Source organism: Narcine bancroftii, chromosome 5 (assembly GCF_036971445.1).
Source record: "Narcine bancroftii isolate sNarBan1 chromosome 5, sNarBan1.hap1, whole genome shotgun sequence".
In the NCBI taxonomy this organism is placed as follows: domain Eukaryota; kingdom Metazoa; phylum Chordata; class Chondrichthyes; order Torpediniformes; family Narcinidae; genus Narcine; species Narcine bancroftii.
Genome location: NC_091473.1, coordinates 202,914,191 through 202,933,599, shown reverse-complemented (window position 1 = coordinate 202,933,599; position 19,409 = coordinate 202,914,191). Strand labels below are relative to the sequence as shown.

The 19,409-nt window shown below is 41.9% G+C and overlaps 1 protein-coding gene across 1 annotated transcript in view; it reads right to left on the bottom strand.

The window, feature by feature from the left end:
* Positions 1 to 19,178, bottom strand: part of LOC138764601 (zinc finger protein 585A-like) — a 62,021-nt gene extending 42,843 nt beyond the window's left edge. The window contains exon 1 of the mRNA XM_069940723.1: positions 17,636 to 19,178. Coding sequence (XP_069796824.1) covers positions 17,636 to 19,107 — 1,472 coding nt within the window. The 5' untranslated portion in view covers positions 19,108 to 19,178. The remainder of the gene's footprint in view (positions 1 to 17,635) is intronic.
* Between the last annotated feature and the right edge of the window lie 231 nt (positions 19,179 to 19,409).

Below are 19,409 nucleotides of genomic sequence, written 5' to 3'. Positions count from 1 at the left end.
TGGTAAATCTTTCCAATGCTCTAAATCATCCTGTAATTTTTTCATTAGTGGATAATAATTGAGTTTATATAGTTGGCCGAGATTTTTATTTATTTGTATACCTAGGTATCTTATTGCTTGCATTTGCCATCTGAATGGTGATTCCTTCTTAAATTTTGAGAAATCTGCATTATTCATAGGCATTGCTTCACTTTTATTTATGTTAATCTTGTAACCCGACACTTCTCCATATTCCTTCAATTTCTTATATAATTCATTTATTGATAGTTCTGGTTCTGTTAAGTATACTATAACATCATCCGCAAATAAACTGATTTTATATTCCTTGTCTTTTATTTTTATCCCTTTTATATTATTTTCTGTTCTTATCAATTCTGCTAGTGGTTCTATAGGTAACGCGAACAATAAGGGTGATAGTGGGCATCCCTGCTGTGTTGACCTGCTTAAGTTAAATTGCTTTGATATATATCTATTTACTGTCACTTTCGCCAATGGTCCCTTATATAATGCTTTAATCCAATTAATATACTTCTCTGGTAAACTGAATTTTTGCAATATTTTGAATAAATAATTCCATTCTACTCTGTCAAAGGCCTTCTCTGCGTCTAAAGCAACTGCTACTGTTGGCGCTTTACTCCCTTCTACTGCATGAATTAAGTTAATAAATTTACAAACATTGTCTGTTGTTCGTCTTTTTTTAATAAATCCAGTTTGGTCTAGATTTACCATTTTCGGTACATACTCTGCTAATCTGTTTGCTAATAGTTTAGCTATTATCTTATAATCTGTGTTAAGTAAAGATATTGGTCTATATGACACTGGTGCGAGTGGATCTTTCCTTTGCTTTAGTATTACTGTAATTATTGCTGTTTTACATGAATCTGGTAAGCTTTGTGTTTTATCAATCTGGTTGATTACTTCCAGGAGGGGAGGAATTAATAAATCTTTAAATGTTTTATAGAATTCTATTGGGAATCCATCCTCTCCTGGTGTTTTATTATTTGGTAATTTTTTTTATTATCTCTTGTATTTCTACTATTTCAAATGGTTCTGTTAATTTATTTTGTTCCTCTATTTGTAATTTTGGTAGTTCAATTTTAGTTAGAAATTCATCTATTTTCCCTTCTTTCCCTTCGTTTTCAGTTTGGTATAATTGTTCATAGAATTCTCTAAAGTTTTCCTTGATCTCCTTTGGATTATATGTGATTTGTTTGTCTTTTTTCCTTGATGCCAATACCATTTTCTTAGCTTGTTCTGTCTTAAGCTGCCATGCTAGAATTTTGTGCATTTTTTCCCCTAGTTCATAATATTTCTGTTTTGTCTTCATTATATTCTTCTCCACCTTATATGTTTGTAGTGTTTCATATTTTATTTTTTTATCTGCCAATTCTTTTCTTTTAGTTGTATCTTCCTTCATTGCTAATTCTTTTTCTATATTTACTATTTCCCTTTCCAACTGCTCTGTTTCCTGATTATAGTCCTTCTTCATCTTGGTTACATAACTTATTATTTGCCCTCTAATGAACGCTTTCATTGCATCCCATAGTATAAACTTATCTTTCACTGATTCCGTATTTATTTCAAAATACATTTTAATTTGTCTTTCAATGAATTCTCTAAAATCCTGCCTTTTGAGTAACATGGAGTTTAATCTCCATCTATACATTCTTGGAGGGATGTCCTCTAACTTTATTGTCAATATTAAGGGTGAATGGTCCGATAATATTCTAGCTTTATATTCTGTTTTTCTTACTCTATCTTGCATACGAGCTGATACCAAAAATAGGTCTATTCTTGAGTATGTTTTATGTCTAGCCGAGTAATATGAATATTCCTTTTCCTTTGGGTGTTGTTTCCTCCATATATCCAAAAGTTGCATTTCTTCCATCGATTTAATTATAAATTTGGTTACTTTGTTCTTTCTGTTAATTTTTTTCCCAGTTTTGTCCATATTTGAATCCAAAGTCAGGTTGAAATCCCCTCCTATTAATATGTTCCCTTGCGTATCTGCTATCTTCAAAAAAATACCTTGCATAAACTTTTGATCTTCTTCGTTAGGTGAATATACATTGAGTAGATTCCAAAACTCCGAATATATCTGACATTTTATCATTACATATCTCCCTGCTGGATCTATTATTTCCTCTTCTATTTTAATTGGCACATTTTTACTAATTAATATAGCTACTCCTCTTGCTTTTGAATTATACGACGCTGCTGTTACGTGTCCTACCCAATCTCTCTTTAATTTCTTGTGCTCCAATTCAGTTAAATGTGTTTCTTGCACAAATGCTATATCAATTTTTTCTTTTTTCAGTAAATTTAGCAGTTTCTTCCTTTTAATTTGGTTATGTATTCCATTAATATTTAAAGTCATGTAGTTCAAAGTAGCCATTTCATACTTTGTTTATCTTCCCTTTCCGTTTCTCCATCATTACCTTTCCTTCTTATCCATTTCTGCTTTCTTGTTTTGAACACTTTATAAGACAATATTTCTAAAACATCAAACATTTTCCCTATTCTCCTATTTAAAATTTCTTTAACCCCATTCTCCCCTCCCCCTCCTGAGTTGTCCTTTATACCTTGTCGGACAACCACATCTCCCCTCTCCATTTGGATTTGCGACTTCACTCGCAAACGTCAGCTGATTTTGCAGTGACCGTAACTCCTCCCCACCCAGCCCCCCCAGAAAATATTTCAATTTTCATATGTAACAAAAGTCACTCTTTTAATTCCCTCTATTCCATTTCCCTCCCTTATTAATTCTTGTCTATACTCTATATATTTTCCTTTAAATACGGATACATACATGTATGCACACTAATATATATATATATATATATACACACACATATACCCCTTTACACACATACATATAGATCGTGGTCATTTTTACTCTTATTACATGTCTTCATCTCTCTGCTTGTTTTGTAGTTGTTCTACAAATTTCCTTGCTTCCTCTGGATCCGAGAATAGTCTGTTTTGTTGCCCTGGAATAATTATTTTAAGTACCGCTGGGTACCTTAACATAAACTTATATCCTTTTTTCCATAAGATTGTTTTTGCTGTATTGAACTCCTTCCTCTTCTTCAGGAGTTCAAAACTTATGTCTGGATAGAAAAAAAATTTTTGACCTTTATATTCCAGTGGCTTTTTGTCCTCTCTTACTTTCTTCATTGTTTTCTCCAATATATTTTCTCTTGTTGTATATCTTAAGAATTTTACTAAAATGGATCTTGGTTTTTGCTGCGGTTGTGGTTTCGGGGCTGAAGTTCTATGTGCCCTCTCTATTTCCATTTCTTCCTGTAATTCTGGTCTTCCCAGGACCCTGGGGATCCAATCTTTTATAAATTCTCTCATATTCTTGCCTTCTTCATCTTCCTTAAGGCCCACTATCTTTATATTATTTCTTCTATTATAGTTTTCTATTATATCTATCTTTTGAGCTAACAGCTCCTGTGCCTCTTTAGGATTTTTATTAGATTCTTCTAATTTTTCTTTTAAGTCTTTTACTTCCATATCTACAAATGTTTCTAATTTTTCCATATTTTCCACTCTTTTTGCCAATTCTGATATGGCCACTTCCATTTTATTCATTTTTTCTTCTGCATTCTTAATTCTTCTTTTTATCTCATCAAATTCTTGTAATTGCCATTCTTTCACTGATTCCATAAAAAAAGATATATCCATTGTCTTGCTTTTCTCTTCTTCTTCCACTTCTTTCTGTTCTTCTTCTTCTTCTTCTTCCTCTGGGTTGACCATCTGTTGTTTCCTTGTTTTCTTCTTTCTTGTTGTCGTTATTGTCTGTGTTCTGCACCTGCTGCTGTGCTGCAGGTGTCTCTCTCAGCTGTGGAGATCGACTCCGCAGCTGTTCCCCCCTCCCGTCAGTGTGTTTTTTTTCATGCACGGTTGCGCACTTTTACTCGGCTCTGCGAGCCATTTTTGTAGTCCTGAGCCCGGGACCTCCACTGACCTGTGGGAGCGGGCCTCTCTCTCCGCGGCGGGCCTCTTCGGACAGGTAAGGCCTTCACCTTCTTCTTCCGATGTCTTTCCTTCTTCTTTTCTTCCCGTTGTTTTTGGTTTTTCTTTCTTCGCTGCCATTTTCTTCACACTTTTACTTTCACTTTGTTTTGGTTTTTAAGTTTGTGCCTTTGCTTTTTCTCTATCTTTTTTTAACTTTTCTGGAGAGGGCTGGAGTTCCCCTACCAGCCACTACTCCATCACGTGACTCCTCAATAGCAAGGGTTTTTTTTATGCAGACTTGAGTCAGGGGGTTGTTATGAAACAGGAGTTCAATGTGGCTAAAGTGGTCCTATGCAAGAAAGGGTACAGATCTACTTTCAGATACCCAGCAATTTTAAAAGTATTCTATGGGCAGTATGTAGAGTGTAGCGAAAGAATCAAAGTTGATCCAAATCAAGGTTTTTATTAACTAGAAGACTTTGGCTAGGAGCAACCCTTTAAGACCTGCCAGTAGGCATGACTACGCTCTCAGCCAATCAGAGTCATCCTACACTACAATCTGTGCATATACACATTGGTGATAGAATCTGTATTATCACACAATACCAATCTCAATTTTTGGAAAATTCCCAGGATGCATTAACCTTTGCCAATTCTTTACCAGATTCTAAGTTGACTCAGGATTTCTCCACAAAGCCATTGGTCACTTTGAATAAAGTTGGAAAAGGGAAAGGTGAAAAAAAGTTGGAAGCTGAACAATTGATGGAATTGCAAGAGGAACTTCCGGAAGCATCTAATACCTGATGAGGATGTTTTTTGTCCGGTTGGGGAGAAGATGACGACCCAGCTAAATCCAAAATCATCAGCCACTGATGGTATTAACCGCACCTGGTTAATAAAGGGGAGTTACTGCTACTGCAGTTTTTCTCTTTGGTGGGGGGGGGGGAAGGGATTTTTTTGGGGGGGACTTTTTTGGGTTTTTTTTCGAGTTAGTTTTAGAGGGAGCCAATTGTACAAGTTTGGGTGCCAATTGGTAAGACACAATGAATACCTTAAACTTTGCAACTTTTAATATTAAGGGGTTAAATCATCTGATAAATCGGAAACGTGTTTTGGATTATATTAAGAAGTTAAAAGTAGATTTTTGGAAGAAACTCATTTGACAGAAAAAGAACGTTTGAAGTTGAAAAGGGATTGGGTAGGACAGGTAATTGCTTCTTCTTATAATTCAAAAGCTAGAGGGGTTGTCATATTGGTAAACAAAAGTTTTGTTTAGTTTGGATTCTTTTTCTGCCAATGCAGGAAGAGGTTTGGTAGTTAATTGTAAGATTTTTTTCTGAAAGTTAGACACTAATGAATGTATAGGCACCAAATGAAGATGATGAAGCTTTTATTTCTGATTTTTTTTAAAACTTGAATCAATCAAATGAGAATGTTTTGATTGGAGGAGATTTTAATTGTTGTCTGGATCCTTTGTTGGATAAATCTCCAAAAACTGTAAAAAGAACAAAAATGGCAAAAAGACTGCTTGAGATGATAAAAGATTTTAATTTAGTGGAAATATGGAAGAAAAATATTTCTCTTTTTTACTCAGCTTGGCATAATTCTTTTTCTAGAATATATTTATTTTTGATATCTGTGCAGTTACAAGGGAGATTTAATTATGCAGAATATAAAAGTAGATTATTGTCTGACCATTCCTTGTTGTTAGCTAAATGTTTAGGCGCTGAAGTAACTGAGACGGCTTATCGTTGGAGCTTTAATGAGATGCTATTAGAGACCTGCCTTTATTAAATATATAAGGGATCAAATAACCCTTTATTTACAAACAAATGGTTTGGTGCAGAGTAAATTCATTTTATGGGATGCTTTAAAGGCTTATTTGAGGGGTCAAATTATTAGTTATATAGCAAGGATTAAAAATCAATATTTATTAGAAAGTTCAAATTTGGAAAAGGAAATTGAAAGTTTGGAGAAAAAATTACAGAGAAAACGTACTGAGGAGGATAAGATACAATTATCTAAATTTAAATTACATTATTATATTTTCCAAACTTATATATCTGAAAAAATGATTTTGCGATCTAAACAATGTTATTATGAGTTGGGTGAAAGAGTGCATAAGGTTTTGGGGTGGCATCTTAAAACTGAGCAAGTATCGAGAACAATTAATCCTATTAGGAAAAATGGTGAGATTATCTATGAACAAGAGGAATATAAACAATGGGGAATTTTTTTAATTTTATAAAAATTTATGTACATCAGAGGGTGATCTAGAAATGGATCAAATTGACTCTTTCTTATCCAGATTGGATTTGCCATTAATGAATGAGTTGGATGTGAAAGATTTAGATCCTTCATTCACTGATTTAGAGTTGAAGAAGCCTTGCAATCGATGCCTAATGGGGAGTTTCCTAGAGAGGATGGATTTACAATAGAGTTTTATAAAGAATTTAATGATTTGTTATTTCCATTATATAAGGATGTATTGAAACAAGCAACGGAAACTGGTCTATTTCCAGAATCTTGAAACAGATAAAATTGATGACTCAAGCACCTATTCCCTGCGCAAAAAAAAGATAACCGAGCTTGCCTAGGCTTCTATCAAATACCACAACTTTCTACCTTATCACTTTGAACACAATGATTTACTTCGCTTCAAGGTCTCGCCTGACATTCTGCAACCAACAATCCCATCAATCTCAAAATTCAGCAACCGTCTAACAAGCAGGAAGATTAAACGTTCCTGGTACCAGATGTCTTTTTGTCAGATAACTGCATCTCTGGGTCCCATGGTGGAATTTAGCTTATGTCTGCTGCTTCTTACATTATTCTCAAAGTAGATTACTGATACTCAGCCTTGCATAAGCAAAAGCATGGTCTAAATCCTCCATTACATTCCACCTCTTGGTCACAGTCTGTCACTTACGAGACCTAACAAGCATTCGAGTACAGAAGGAGCGGAAAAGAGAAACTAAAACTACAACAATCATAAAAATAAGCAATAATGTGAGCAACCAACGGAGAATAGTGTGGCCCATCCCCCAAATGTACCAGTTAACCATGAAAAAGGATTCCAACCAAGGCTCAAACTATCCTTGTCGGCCACAATACCCAGACACTGAAGCTCACGAACAGATTTTGAAACATGCTGAACAATATCAGATATATTAGTGGATACATCGGGAACATACGAGCAACATTCAGAACCAACAACGGCACACGTGCCACCCTGTTTTGCTAACAGAAAATCCAGGGACATACAATTCTGTAAAGCCACTGTCTTGATGGCAGAGAGTTCGTAATTAAGGTCATTAAGGCCCTGACTGACAGACAAAATGGCAAAGGATGTCTCATTGGCAATAGAGCTCATTAGATCATATAATTTGTGAACCTCTTGGGAAATGCGAATAACACCATAACCTGGGATCAAGGCGCCAAAGAAAATCTTAGCACCTGAGAGGGCACGTCTATGCCGAAGGACAGGGGACATACGCGTAAGCGAGGGATAGAAACATAGAAACATAGAAGATAGGAGTGGGAGTAGGTCATTCGACCCTTTGAGCCTGCTCCGCCATTCAACGAGATCATGGCTGATCTTAAAGTTCAGTACCCTGTCCCCGCCTTCTCTCCGTAACCTTTAATACCCTTATACTGAAGAAATAGATCTAATTCCCTCTGAAATATATTTAATGAACCTGCCTCTACTGCCCTCTGTGGCAATGAATTCTACAGATTCACCACCCTCTGGGTAAAGAAATTCCTCCTCATCTCGGTCCTAAATGGTTTGCCTATTATCCTCAAACCATGGCCCCGGGTTCTGGATTTTCCCATCATTGGAAACATCCCATCTGCATCCATTCTGTCCAGTCCTGCCAGAATTTATATGTCTCTATGCGATCCCCTCTCAATCTTCTAAACTCCAGCGAGTACAATCCTAATTTGCGCTATCTTTCCTCATGCCAAATAGCAGCAACCACCCCAGGTAAGGGGTCGCCATGCAAAGGCGTGAGACCCACAAACCCAATACGTCCTGTTCATAGGGAGCTTGGAAATAAAAGGGGAATATGTCAGACAATCACTGATTCCCAGTGCATCGGCAGGCTTGTCAGGGAACTTACAAAAGCAGACAGAGCCCTTCACATGTTGAGAAATAATAAAATAGGGGGATGTCATATTATAAGGGGGGGGGGGGGTAGGAATATGCCATCCTCGAAAAATACCTAAAATGTCACGTAGACTAAATAACTGGGCATCCTCAGGCACAGACTTATTAACATCAATGTGAACCCTGCCTTTGGAGGGATCAAAATATTTGAAGGCAGCAACCTCCTTTTGGGTGAAAGGAATGAGGATCATGGGTATGCAAAGGGCCTACAGTACAAATCCAACAATCAGAAACAATCAATCGGTGAACGTACACATAGGAAACATGGAGAAATGAATTGTCGGACAAATCTGAAGGAATGTTTGATGGTGAAGTAGGCCACCAACCCTCCACAGAACCGGAATCCTTCCACCACTTAGCGACAGGTGGTGCAGAGTTATTACAAGATATAAAGCGGGTACAAAAATGACCATCACAGAAGCAGGGGGAAACTCCTTCAGTTGGTCCATCCACAAACAGAAAATAGGAACCGTTACCGGCAATAACATATCAGTATGAGGCGGGTGACTGAGGATTTCTTTGGTGTAATGCATCGGGCCGTGTCCCCCAAGGGCAACTCCCTTGGAACATCCTCGACATTACAAATCCAATTGCTGGCACCAAAGCAGCTGTTAAGCCAGATCAGCAGGATCGCAAGACGGAAGACCTGGAACAAAGAAGCCTGACATATGTCACTCACGATGCCGTAAGCATTCAATATTTAAACAAACTAAACCATCCTGTCCCTCAATAGCTACCCACCGAGTGTTACCCTGGGCAGGTGTCACTATTTCCCCTTTTACAGGAGGACCATTGCTTGGTGGTGCCACCCATACCTTTTGTCCGGCATTCTCTAGTTCAGGAATGGGGGGCAATGACTGTTTTTCCTCTGGAATAGGCTGCAGTTCAGAAGCGTAAATAAGTCGGTGGAAAGGTGTACCTCCCTTTAAAGGGCAATGATTCAAATTGTCGACTGTCTGCTGCAGCACATGGCACCACCCCTTCAGGGTCCCCAGTGGTGTTAATAAACAAATTTGTTCCTTCAGTAAGCCATTCATTCGTTCAACTAACCCGGCAGCCTGCGGGTAATAAGGAATGTGGTGGACCCATAAGATACTATGGTCAGTTGCTCAATCACAGATTGCCTTCCCGGAGAAGTGCGAGCCATTATCAGACTGAATCTCCTCTGGTACATCATAACGAGAAATTAAATGGTATAGTCCTTGGATAGTGCTGGCTTGGTCAGCCGTCTTAATGGGAAAAGCAAAAATTAGGCCCGAAAAGGTGTCAACCATTACTAGGATGTAACGTTTATCCATACAGTCTGGCATGGGGCCTATGTAATCAATTTGCCAGACTGCAGCCGAGCGAGCTCCCCGTCTTCTTCGGCCATGCGGACCAGGAGGAACAGTGCGGGACTTCACAAGATGGCATGCTAGGCATGTACAAATGACCATGTGGACATCATCCTGATAGATGGGTAAGGCATGTGTACGGGCCCACATAGCTGATCCCTTCTCCCCCAAATGGCCACTCTGTTCATGTGCCCATCGAGTCGGGGGATGGTATTGATGAGGCTGATAGTGGCAAGCTGATCTGGTGCTGCATTATGTTGTGCCATGTTCGGCACCACATTGGTATGGGCGTCAACATGATATACGGTTATCTCACGATGATGGGAAGCATCCCACAACAGCTGCCACAACTGTTTGCCCAATACTGGGCGGTCATGTATCAGCCAGTTGTTCTTTTGCCAATAAGGCATCCATAACACTAGTCCATTAGCCACAGCCCAGGAATCGGTAAACAGGCGAAGAGGGTGATCATGAGTAAAGTGACCGCCTTCAACTCAGCATACTGGCTGGAGCCACCATCCCCCTCCCCCGATAAGTGAGTTCCTGACCTGGGATGGTAAGCCACCGCCTTCCACTTCTGTTATCCTTGCACCCACCGGCTGCTACCATCAGTAAACCAGGCGTCCTCTTGCTCTGCTGGAGTGAGCGAATCATATGGTTTACCCCACTAAACTGGTGAAGGGGGTAGGGGAGGGGGCAAGGCGGGTTCAACGTCCTCATGATGAGATGGAAGATCAGCCACCTGTTCGTGTATGCGGCTCACCCCTTCAGGCCCTCTGGTCGCACAACTCTGAATATACCACTTCCATTTAACAATAGAAGACTGCTGAGCCCGCCCGATCTTTAGATTAGCGTCATTAGCCAGGACCCAGTTCATTACTGGAAGTGGAGGTCGCAAATGAACATCTGTAACAGGCCAGTAACTGTTGTTCAAAAGCAGAATAACAAGTGGCAGCCTCGGGCATGGTTCGTGACCAGAATCCCAGGGAGACTCGGTGGCCCTCTTGTTTCTACCAGAGACTCTAGGAGGCCACATAATCAGTAACTGAGACCTGTATTTCATAGGGGGTATCTGGGATGCGGGGAGCAATGGGCAGGCCCTGAAGAATAGCCTGCTTGGTGGACTGGAACGCCTTTTCCTGATCGTTAACCCATAAAAAGTTTGTTTTCTTTCGGGTACCTTATATAGATGTAAAAGCAATGCCAAGTGTGGAATATGGCGTCGCCAGTATCCCAATAACCCTAGGAAATCCTGGGTCTCCTTTTTACTAGTAGGAGGGGCCAAGATTGCGATCTTATTGTGAACTTTTATCGGGAACCACCTGTTCTCCAGCATGCCACTGAATTCCAAGGAAAATAACCATTTGGGACGGGCCCTGTACCTTGGCGGGGTTAATGGCCCACCCTCTTTGCATCAGGGTATCTTGGACACCCTCCATACCTTCCTGTACCATCTCTTCCGTGGCCCGTTGGATCATCACATCATCAATATAATGGTGAATCAAGGGAGAAGGCGATACTGGCACCGCCTCCAAATCACAAGCAATTAGGCTGTGGCAAATAGTGGGAGAGTGTACATAGCCCTGAGGGAGGCAGGTGAAGGTACACTGACGCCTCTTCCAGGTAAAGGCGAACTGATCCTGTGAGTCCTCAGCTATAAGAATACTAAAGAAGGCGTTAGCGAGATCAATGACAGCATACCATGTTCCTGAGTTCCCAGTAGCAATGTTTTCAATAAGGGTAACAATGTCCGGAACTGCTGAAGCCAGTGGTGGGGCATGTTTGTTCAAAAAGCGATAATCAACTGTCATTCTCCAGGAGCCGTCCGGCTTCTGGACCGGCCATACAGGGCTATTAAAGGGCGATGTTGCGGGCCTCACTACCCCTTCTTCTTGCAAAGCATCAATGGTGGCACTAATCTCTTCTTGCCCTCCAGTGAGGTGATATTGTGGAATGCACACTGGTTTCATGGGGGGTGGCACCATCACAGGATCCCACTTACCCCGACCCACCACTAGTCTTTTTGTAATTGTCCGAATTCCAAATGCAAATCCCCCTTGGCTAGTATTAAGGGCCGTACCGGCCAACATATTAATACCCAGGATACACTCGTCAGTGGCAGCCACCAGGGCATGTAACCATACAGGGAAATGGCCATCACCCACCGTGGTGCAGACTTTTATTTCCTTTGCCAGGGTGATCACTCCTCCCAATGTCGGTCCAGTCCAGAGGTCGGGGTTACTTTGAATCACCGAGTGCTCCACACCGGTATCGAGCAAGGCCAAATATTGGCAGTCATTACCACTCCAATGGATTGTTAACGGTATGTAGGGCTGCAGGTCCCCGTGTATCTGCCGTATCTCAATGGAGTAGACACGGGAATCCCGCCCGCACCCTCATGCCTTAGTAGCATTCGGGGGCTTCCAGGACCACATGCCACTATTATCCATAAGAGCCTTTTTAACCAATTGTTGTATCTCATCACGGGTAACTGGAGCAAGAGAAGCTGGCTCGATGGGAGCAGCAGTGGGAGCAGAAGGCAAAGCTGGGCCAGGAGGACTCAGCAGCTGGGGATGATGTTCCCCTGCTTTTCTCTTATAAAGGGCATAAAGGACTGCAGTAGGTTTCCCATCAATATCACTTTTCGGTACGCCTAACTTTAACAAGGTTAGAAAAAGGTCCTTTCTTGTAGGTCCGTTATTACCAGCAGACCCTCTCTTTTCATCCTGCTTGTCTGATTTAACCTGGGTTGTACGTGAGTGGATTTTACTTCCCAACTCTAATTCTCGAAACCCAGATAAGGCCTCAGACACAGGGTGCCCAATTAGCGGACGAGTTACAGACAGAACCAGTCCCCGTACAGTGGGTTGGGCGGAACGAACCAATCTGGTATGCATTCCGGCCATGAACATCTCTTCGTCAGGGCTCCCCCCATGTACCCACTGCCTCAAATGCCCTGCATACAAGGCAGAGGCCAGGGCCTGTTGATTAATTACTGCTATACCCTCTTCTGGGGTGCCCCAATTGTTCTGCAAATGTAAATCCCAATTGGTGACGGGTATACTCATAACAGGACATCCCCTAGAGTGGCAAGTAAGTAATCCATCTCTCTACCTCTACCCCGCAGCGACCTGGATATCAGTAATGTCCCTAATCCCAACAATTCCTCAGGGGTTAAATATACATTACCCTCTCCTTGTTCCCAAACACGCAGGCGCCAGAGTTTCTCCCGCCTTTTGCCTAAATCGATCTCCAATGGCGGCCAGCTCTTTTATAGAGAGAAGTCACGTATCATTGACGGCTCCCGACCTCTGCTCCCACTTTGGCCCGCAGGGCCCTCCACCCAGTGGACAGGAGGAGGCTGAGGCCATCCCGTAGAGGGGGGGGGGGGGCATCGAGCATAAGCAAGGGTTTGGGTACCTTCCCCTGAGTCCACTTGAAAGGCCAGGGCATCTATCCCTTCAATCTCTACCATTACATTACACCCCTCTCCGTTTCTGTCTGTTTGGGAAGTCCGCTGCCTTACGGGGCGGGCATGAACAGCGGGTGGAGAGGGGAGTACATCAGGCACATGGCGAGGGGTATCTGCATTATTACCCAACTTTCCAGATATTCCCGTCCCAATCATCAATTACATCAGGATCGTCGCCGTTCCTTATCATGGCACGAATACGATGTGGATCGGGTTCTACCCCTTGCTTTTCCTCATCTTCACAGAGCTGCTGCCAGAGTTTAATATTACGGCAGATCATTTGGACATGCTTATCCTCCCATTCTTTGGCTCAGTCCTGACTGGTCCGAACAATCTCGCTCATCATGGAACAGCATTGTCGCATGGCTTCTATCTCCTCCTCTCGTTGCTCTCTCTTGTGCTGGAATTCTACTTCTCGCTGAACTAATTCTGCTTCACACTGAACAGCACGGTGTAAGGCTATGACCAGCAGCCAAAAACTGTCCGTCAGCGTCCCCTTTTTAACAGGAAATTTACTTTCTCGAAGGAGAGTGGCAACCCACTTTCCCAGAGGCACACTTGATGGATCTAACCTCTCATCCCAACTAATAGATGGTCTCAACAAAGACAGGGTAGTGGCCAACATGCCAAACCCATCGTCTTTGGAAGTCCATCCCGGAATCAAGAACTGCTCAGGGCTCACCTCTTTCTTTCGGGGAAACATCTCAAGACCAATCCTGCCAACTACGCCAATTGTGCTGGGTAAACTTGCACCTCTCACTTTGTTCGTTTTAGATTGGTCACATTGTTTGAGCTACCGAAAGACATACGCCGAGAACACTTCAGTTTATACAAATCTTTATTACAAAATCTAAATCTGATTTCAAACTACAATATGCAAGCCCTTCTCAATTATACTTATCAACGCCTGGACTGGTCCCAACTGCCGAAGGGAGTTGTAGCAGGTTGTCGGGGCGCCGGTAGCAGCTTCTTCACCTCCCCTGACCGGGACGTTGGTTGGACTCTAGAGGTTCTTCTTCTTGCTGAGAGATGTTCCTACCCCTCAGAGAGTCTCAAACTTCAGCAGCGGGACCACGGCTTATATTCCCCAAAAATTGCTTATTCAAGCACCTATTCCCTGTGCAAAAAAAAGATAACCGAACACGCCGAGGCTTCTATCAAATACCACAACTTTCTAGCTTATCACCTTTGAATACAATGATTTACTTCGCTTCAAGGTCTCGCCTGACAGTCTGCGACCAACAATCCCATCAATCTCAAAATTCAGCAACCAGCTAACAAGCAGGAAGATTAAACATTCTTGGTACCAGATGTCTTTTTGTCAGATAACTGCATCTCTGGGCCCCATGGTGGAATTTAGCTTATGTCTGCTGCTTCTTACATTATTCTCAAAGTAGGTTACTGATACTCAGTCTTGCATAAGCAAAAGCATGATTTAAATCCTCCATTACAGAGGTTGATCTAGAAATGGATCAAATTGACTCTTTCTTATCCAGATTGGATTTGCCATTACTGAATGAGTTGTATGTGAAAGATTTAGATGCTTCTTTCACTGATTTAGAGTTGAAGAAGCTTTGTAATCGATGCCTAATGAGGAGTCTCCTGGAGAGGATGGATTTACAATAGAGTTTTATAAAGAATTTAATGATTTGTTATTTCCGTTATATAAGCATGTATTGAAATGAGCAACGGAAACTGGTGTATTTCCAGAATCTTTTTCAAGAGCATTTATTACTGTTATACCTAAAAAAGATAGAGATCCCTTAAACGTTATAGACCAATATCATTATTAAATGGCAACTACAAAATTATGGCTAAAGTATTAGCTCATAGATTAGCAAATTATTTGCCAAAATTGGTACATATCGATCAAGTAGATTTTGTTAGCTGTAGATCTTCAGCAGATAATATAGTTAAATTGATTTTGTTAATTAATGCTGCAAAACAGCAACTTAATCAACCAATGATAGTATCCCTGGATGCTGAAAAAGCATTTGACCGAGTTGAGTGGAACTTTTTGTTTCAAGTATTAGAAAAATTTAATTTTGGTCCATTATTTAGTGGTTGGGTTAAAGCTTTGTATGCTGGACCTACAGCAAGAGTAATGACAAATGGTCAGATTTCAAATTCCTTTAATTTATCTCGTTCCACAAGACAGGGTTGCCCTCTTTCTCCTGCTTTGTTTGCTTTGGTAATAGAACCTTTGGCTCAACCTGTTCGGCAAGATTTTAATATTAAAGGAATCACAGTGAGAGAAAGTGAATATAAGATTAGTTTGTTTGCGGATGATGTTTTGATATATTTAACAAATCCAAAAAATTCATTGAGTTAATTACAAGATTTGTTGAATCAATATGATAGGTTATCAGGATATAAAGTTAATTGGGAAAAGAGTGAGATTTTACCAATAGCTGATGAAGACTATACAGACTGTAGGCAAATTATTAAATTTTGATGGTCGAAGAAGATGAAATATTTAGGAGTAGTTGTAAACAAAGAATATCAAGTTTATATAATTTAAATCATTTTCATTTATTGAATAAGATTAAGTGGAAAGATTTACCATTGATTTTAACTGGAAAAGTTAATTGTATAAAGATGAATATATATCCTCGAATACAATATCTTTTTCAGTCAATACTGTGTGTAGTACCAAAATTTTTTTAAAAAGAAATAAATAATTAGGTTATTTTCATGGAAAGGTAAATTGTCAAGAGTTTCTATTCAAAAATTAACTTGGCGCTATGAGTTAGGTGGTTTACAGTTTACTTTGTTTTCAGAAGTATTATGAGGCAGCACAATTGAAGTTTATTAATAGGTTATTTAATATTGAACAACCCCCTAGATGGGCAAAAATAGAAATAGATCAGATTTCTGAAAATATTACTTATTTTATTTATAAATAGAACCCTTTATTATTACAAATACTTAATTTACATGTTTTATGACATATAATGAATAAAATGAATATTTGGTATAATCAAAATATGAATATGAAATAGGTTCGAAAGGAGGAATATTTACATAACTCTTATTTAAAAGACTGGGAGATTAAAGGAATAGTTAATATATTGGACTGTTTTGAAGCAGGGAGATTTTGTTCATTTGAAAGGTTACAGGAGAGATAGGTTATTTTGTTGAATACTTTGTTTGCTTATTATCAGCTTCATAATTTTTTAAAGAAGAATTATGGGCAGGAGTTAATTCTACCAGGTCAAACAAAATTTGAGTTATTAATTGTGGTTAAAGTTGAAAAAGATTTTATTTCAGATATTTATCTTATTACAGAAAATGGCAAAAGTAGATATGAATAAGGTTAAAGAGAAATGGGAAGAAGATTTAGATATTGATTTGACATGGGAAGAATGGTCAAAAATGTGTGTGGACAGTTCTCTTTGGCTTGGCTTCGCGGACGAAGATTTATGGAGGGGTAATGTCCACGTCAGCTGCAGGCTCGTTTGTGGTTGACAAGTTCGATGCGGGACAGGCAGACACGGTTGCAGCGGTTGCAAGGGAAAATTGGTCGGTTGGGGTTGGGTGTTGGGTTTTTCCTCCTTTGTCAGTGAGGTGGGCTCTGCGGTCTTCTTCAAAGGAGGTTGCTGCCCGCCGAACTGTGAGGCGCCAAGATGCACGGTTTCAGGCGATATCAGCCCACTGGCAGTGGTCAATGTGGCAGTATTACAAAGTTAATTAACGCGAGGTATAGTATGGTTAATTATAATTTTTTGCATCAATTATATTCAACTCCTGAGAAATTGGAGAGATATGGATTTAGTTTCACAGATTTGTGTTTTAAACGTGGAGAGCAAAAATATACTTTTATACATTCAGTTTGGTTACGTAAGAACGTTAAATATTTTTGGGAGGAAGTTATTAAGTTTTTGAGAGATTTGTTCAAGATTGATTTGCAATTGGATCCATCGATGTGTTTATTAGGTTATATTAATGTGCATTGATTAAACCGTATTCAGCATTTTTAAGATTAGAGTTAGCAGTAGCGAGAAAATGTATAGCTGTTACATGGAAAAATGATGTACAATTGAGTTTGCAAAGATGACATGTTGCAGTCATGTTTGTATTTAGAAAAAATGACATATGATTTAAGAAATAATTATTCTTTTTTTGTTGATATGTGGGGTTTGTATTTAAATTATATGTCTATAGAACTTAAGTAAATGTTGTAGAGTTGGCATACCAAACAGAGAATATTTAATACCTTTTTTTAAGGCTCCGAGGGGGGAGGGTGTGTTGTTTTTTTTTAGTTTAATAAGGGGGAGGGGTTGTAGTTTAGTTTTTTTTCTTGTTTTTTTTGTATTTATTTATTACATTGTATTTTGCAAATTATTAAATACAATTTTCAAAAAAAAAAAATTCCAACAGTTCATTGTAAATACTGCACAGGGCTGCATCAAAATATTACAGAAGCCTTCTTGGCTTTAGATGCAGAAGATTACAAATAATTACAACAGATCCAGAATATCAAATTCTCACCCAGTTAGGAAACTATTAAAATAAGTGAGATCAGCTGCGGAAGCCGAATTCCCACTCCCATCTGTTGTTTCAGCAACTGAAACATTTCCTGATTTCATACACAAAGTACTTAACGCTGATGTCTCTGGAGATTGGATGAGTGAGTCAGAGGAAGTGAAGGGCCTCTCCCCAGTGTGGATCTGCCGGTGGATCAGCAGGTGTGTGGACTGGGTGAAGCCCTTGCCACAATGGCAACAGGTGAAGGGCTTCTCCCCGGTGTGTACCCGCTGGTGCTTCAGCAGGTTGGAGGAGTCTATGAAGCCCTTGCCACACTCAGAGCAGGTGAAGGGCCTCTCCCTGGTGTGGACCTGCTGGTGCATCAGCAGGTGGGATGAGTCTATGAATCCCTTGCCACAGTGTGAGCAGGTGAAGGGCCTCTCCCCGGTGTGGATCCGCTGGTGCCTCAGCAGCTGCGTGGACTGGGTGAAGCCCTTGCCACAGTGGGAGCAGGCGAAGAGTTTCCCGCCGCTGTGGACACGCTGGTGCCTCAGCAGGTAGGAGGAGTCGATGAAGCCCTTGCCGCAGTGGGAGCAGGTGAAAGGCCTCTCCCCAGTGTGGATCCGCTGGTGGATCAGTAGGGTACGGGATCGTGTGAAGCCCTTGCCGCAGTGGGAACAGGTGAAGGGCCTCTCCCCGGTGTGGACCCGCTGATGGACCAGCAGGTAGGAGGAGTCTCTGAATCCTTTGCCGCAGTGGGAGCAGGTGAACGGCCTCACCCCGGTGTGGACCCATTGGTGGATCAGTAGGGTCGACGATTCGGTGAACCCCTTGCCGCACTCCGGGCAGGTGAAGGGCCTCTCGCCCGAGTGCATCCGCTGGTGCCTCAACAGGTTGGAGGAGTCAATGAATCCCTTGCCGCAGTGGGAGCAGGTGAAAGGCCTCTCCCCGGTGTGGATTCGTTGGTGCTTCTTCAGGTCACCGGATCGTATGAAGCCTTTGCCGCAGTCGGAACAGGTGAAGGGCCTCTCCCTGGTGTGGACCCCCTGGTGCCTCAGCAGAATGGAGGAGTCGATGAAGCCTTTGCCGCAGTGGGAACAGGTGAGGGGCCTCTCCCCGGTGTGTACCCACTGGTGCTTCAGCAGGTTGGAGGAGTCTATGAAGCCCTTGCTGCACTCAGAGCAGGTGAAGGGCCTCTCCCCAGTGTGGACTCGCTGGTGCAGGTGCAGGTCACCGGATCGATGGAAGCTTTTGGTGCAGTCTGAGCAGGGGAAGGGCCTCTCCCCGGTGTGGATCCGCCGGTGCATCAGCAGGTTTGAGGGGTCAATGAATCCCTTGCCGCAATGGGAGCAGGTGAAGGGCTTCTCGCCGGTGTGGATCCGTCGGTGGATCAGCAGCTGCGTGGACTGGGTGAAGCCCTTGCCACAGTGGGTGCAGGTGAAGGGCCTCTCCCCGGTGTGGACCCGCTGGTGCTTCTTTAGGTCACCGCATCGTTTGAAGCCTTTGCCGCAGTCGGAGCAGTGAAACGGGTCCATGATGGACGGGGGCGGTGGGGCCACCGGGACGGGGGCAACTCCTTCCCCGGACACCCTCAAGGCCCCCCTTTCCCCGCCCGGCAAACGCTCCGGCATCTGGAAGGGCTCCTCAAATCCACGCTCCGGGTGGGACTGGACAACCGGGAGGGGGGGGGGGGGGACGGTCATGGACCCCTCTCACTTCACCTGCATCACTCGCCCGTCCACGGAGCCGCCATCGACCTGGCCCGGCATGCGGGAAAACTGCACATGCGTGGTGCAAGGCGCCAAGCGCAGGGGCGAATGCTGACGCGCGGTGCAACATGGGAGTCGGGTTGTCGCCATTGAAGCCGGATCGCAGACTCTGATAGGCGAAAGGCAGAGAATTTTAAAGAGTGAAGTTAGAACCTGAAATTAAAACAGATCTTCCTGAAAAAAACATGGTTCCCTGAGGGTTAAACAACCCTGTTTTAGGTCCAAACACTGCCCCA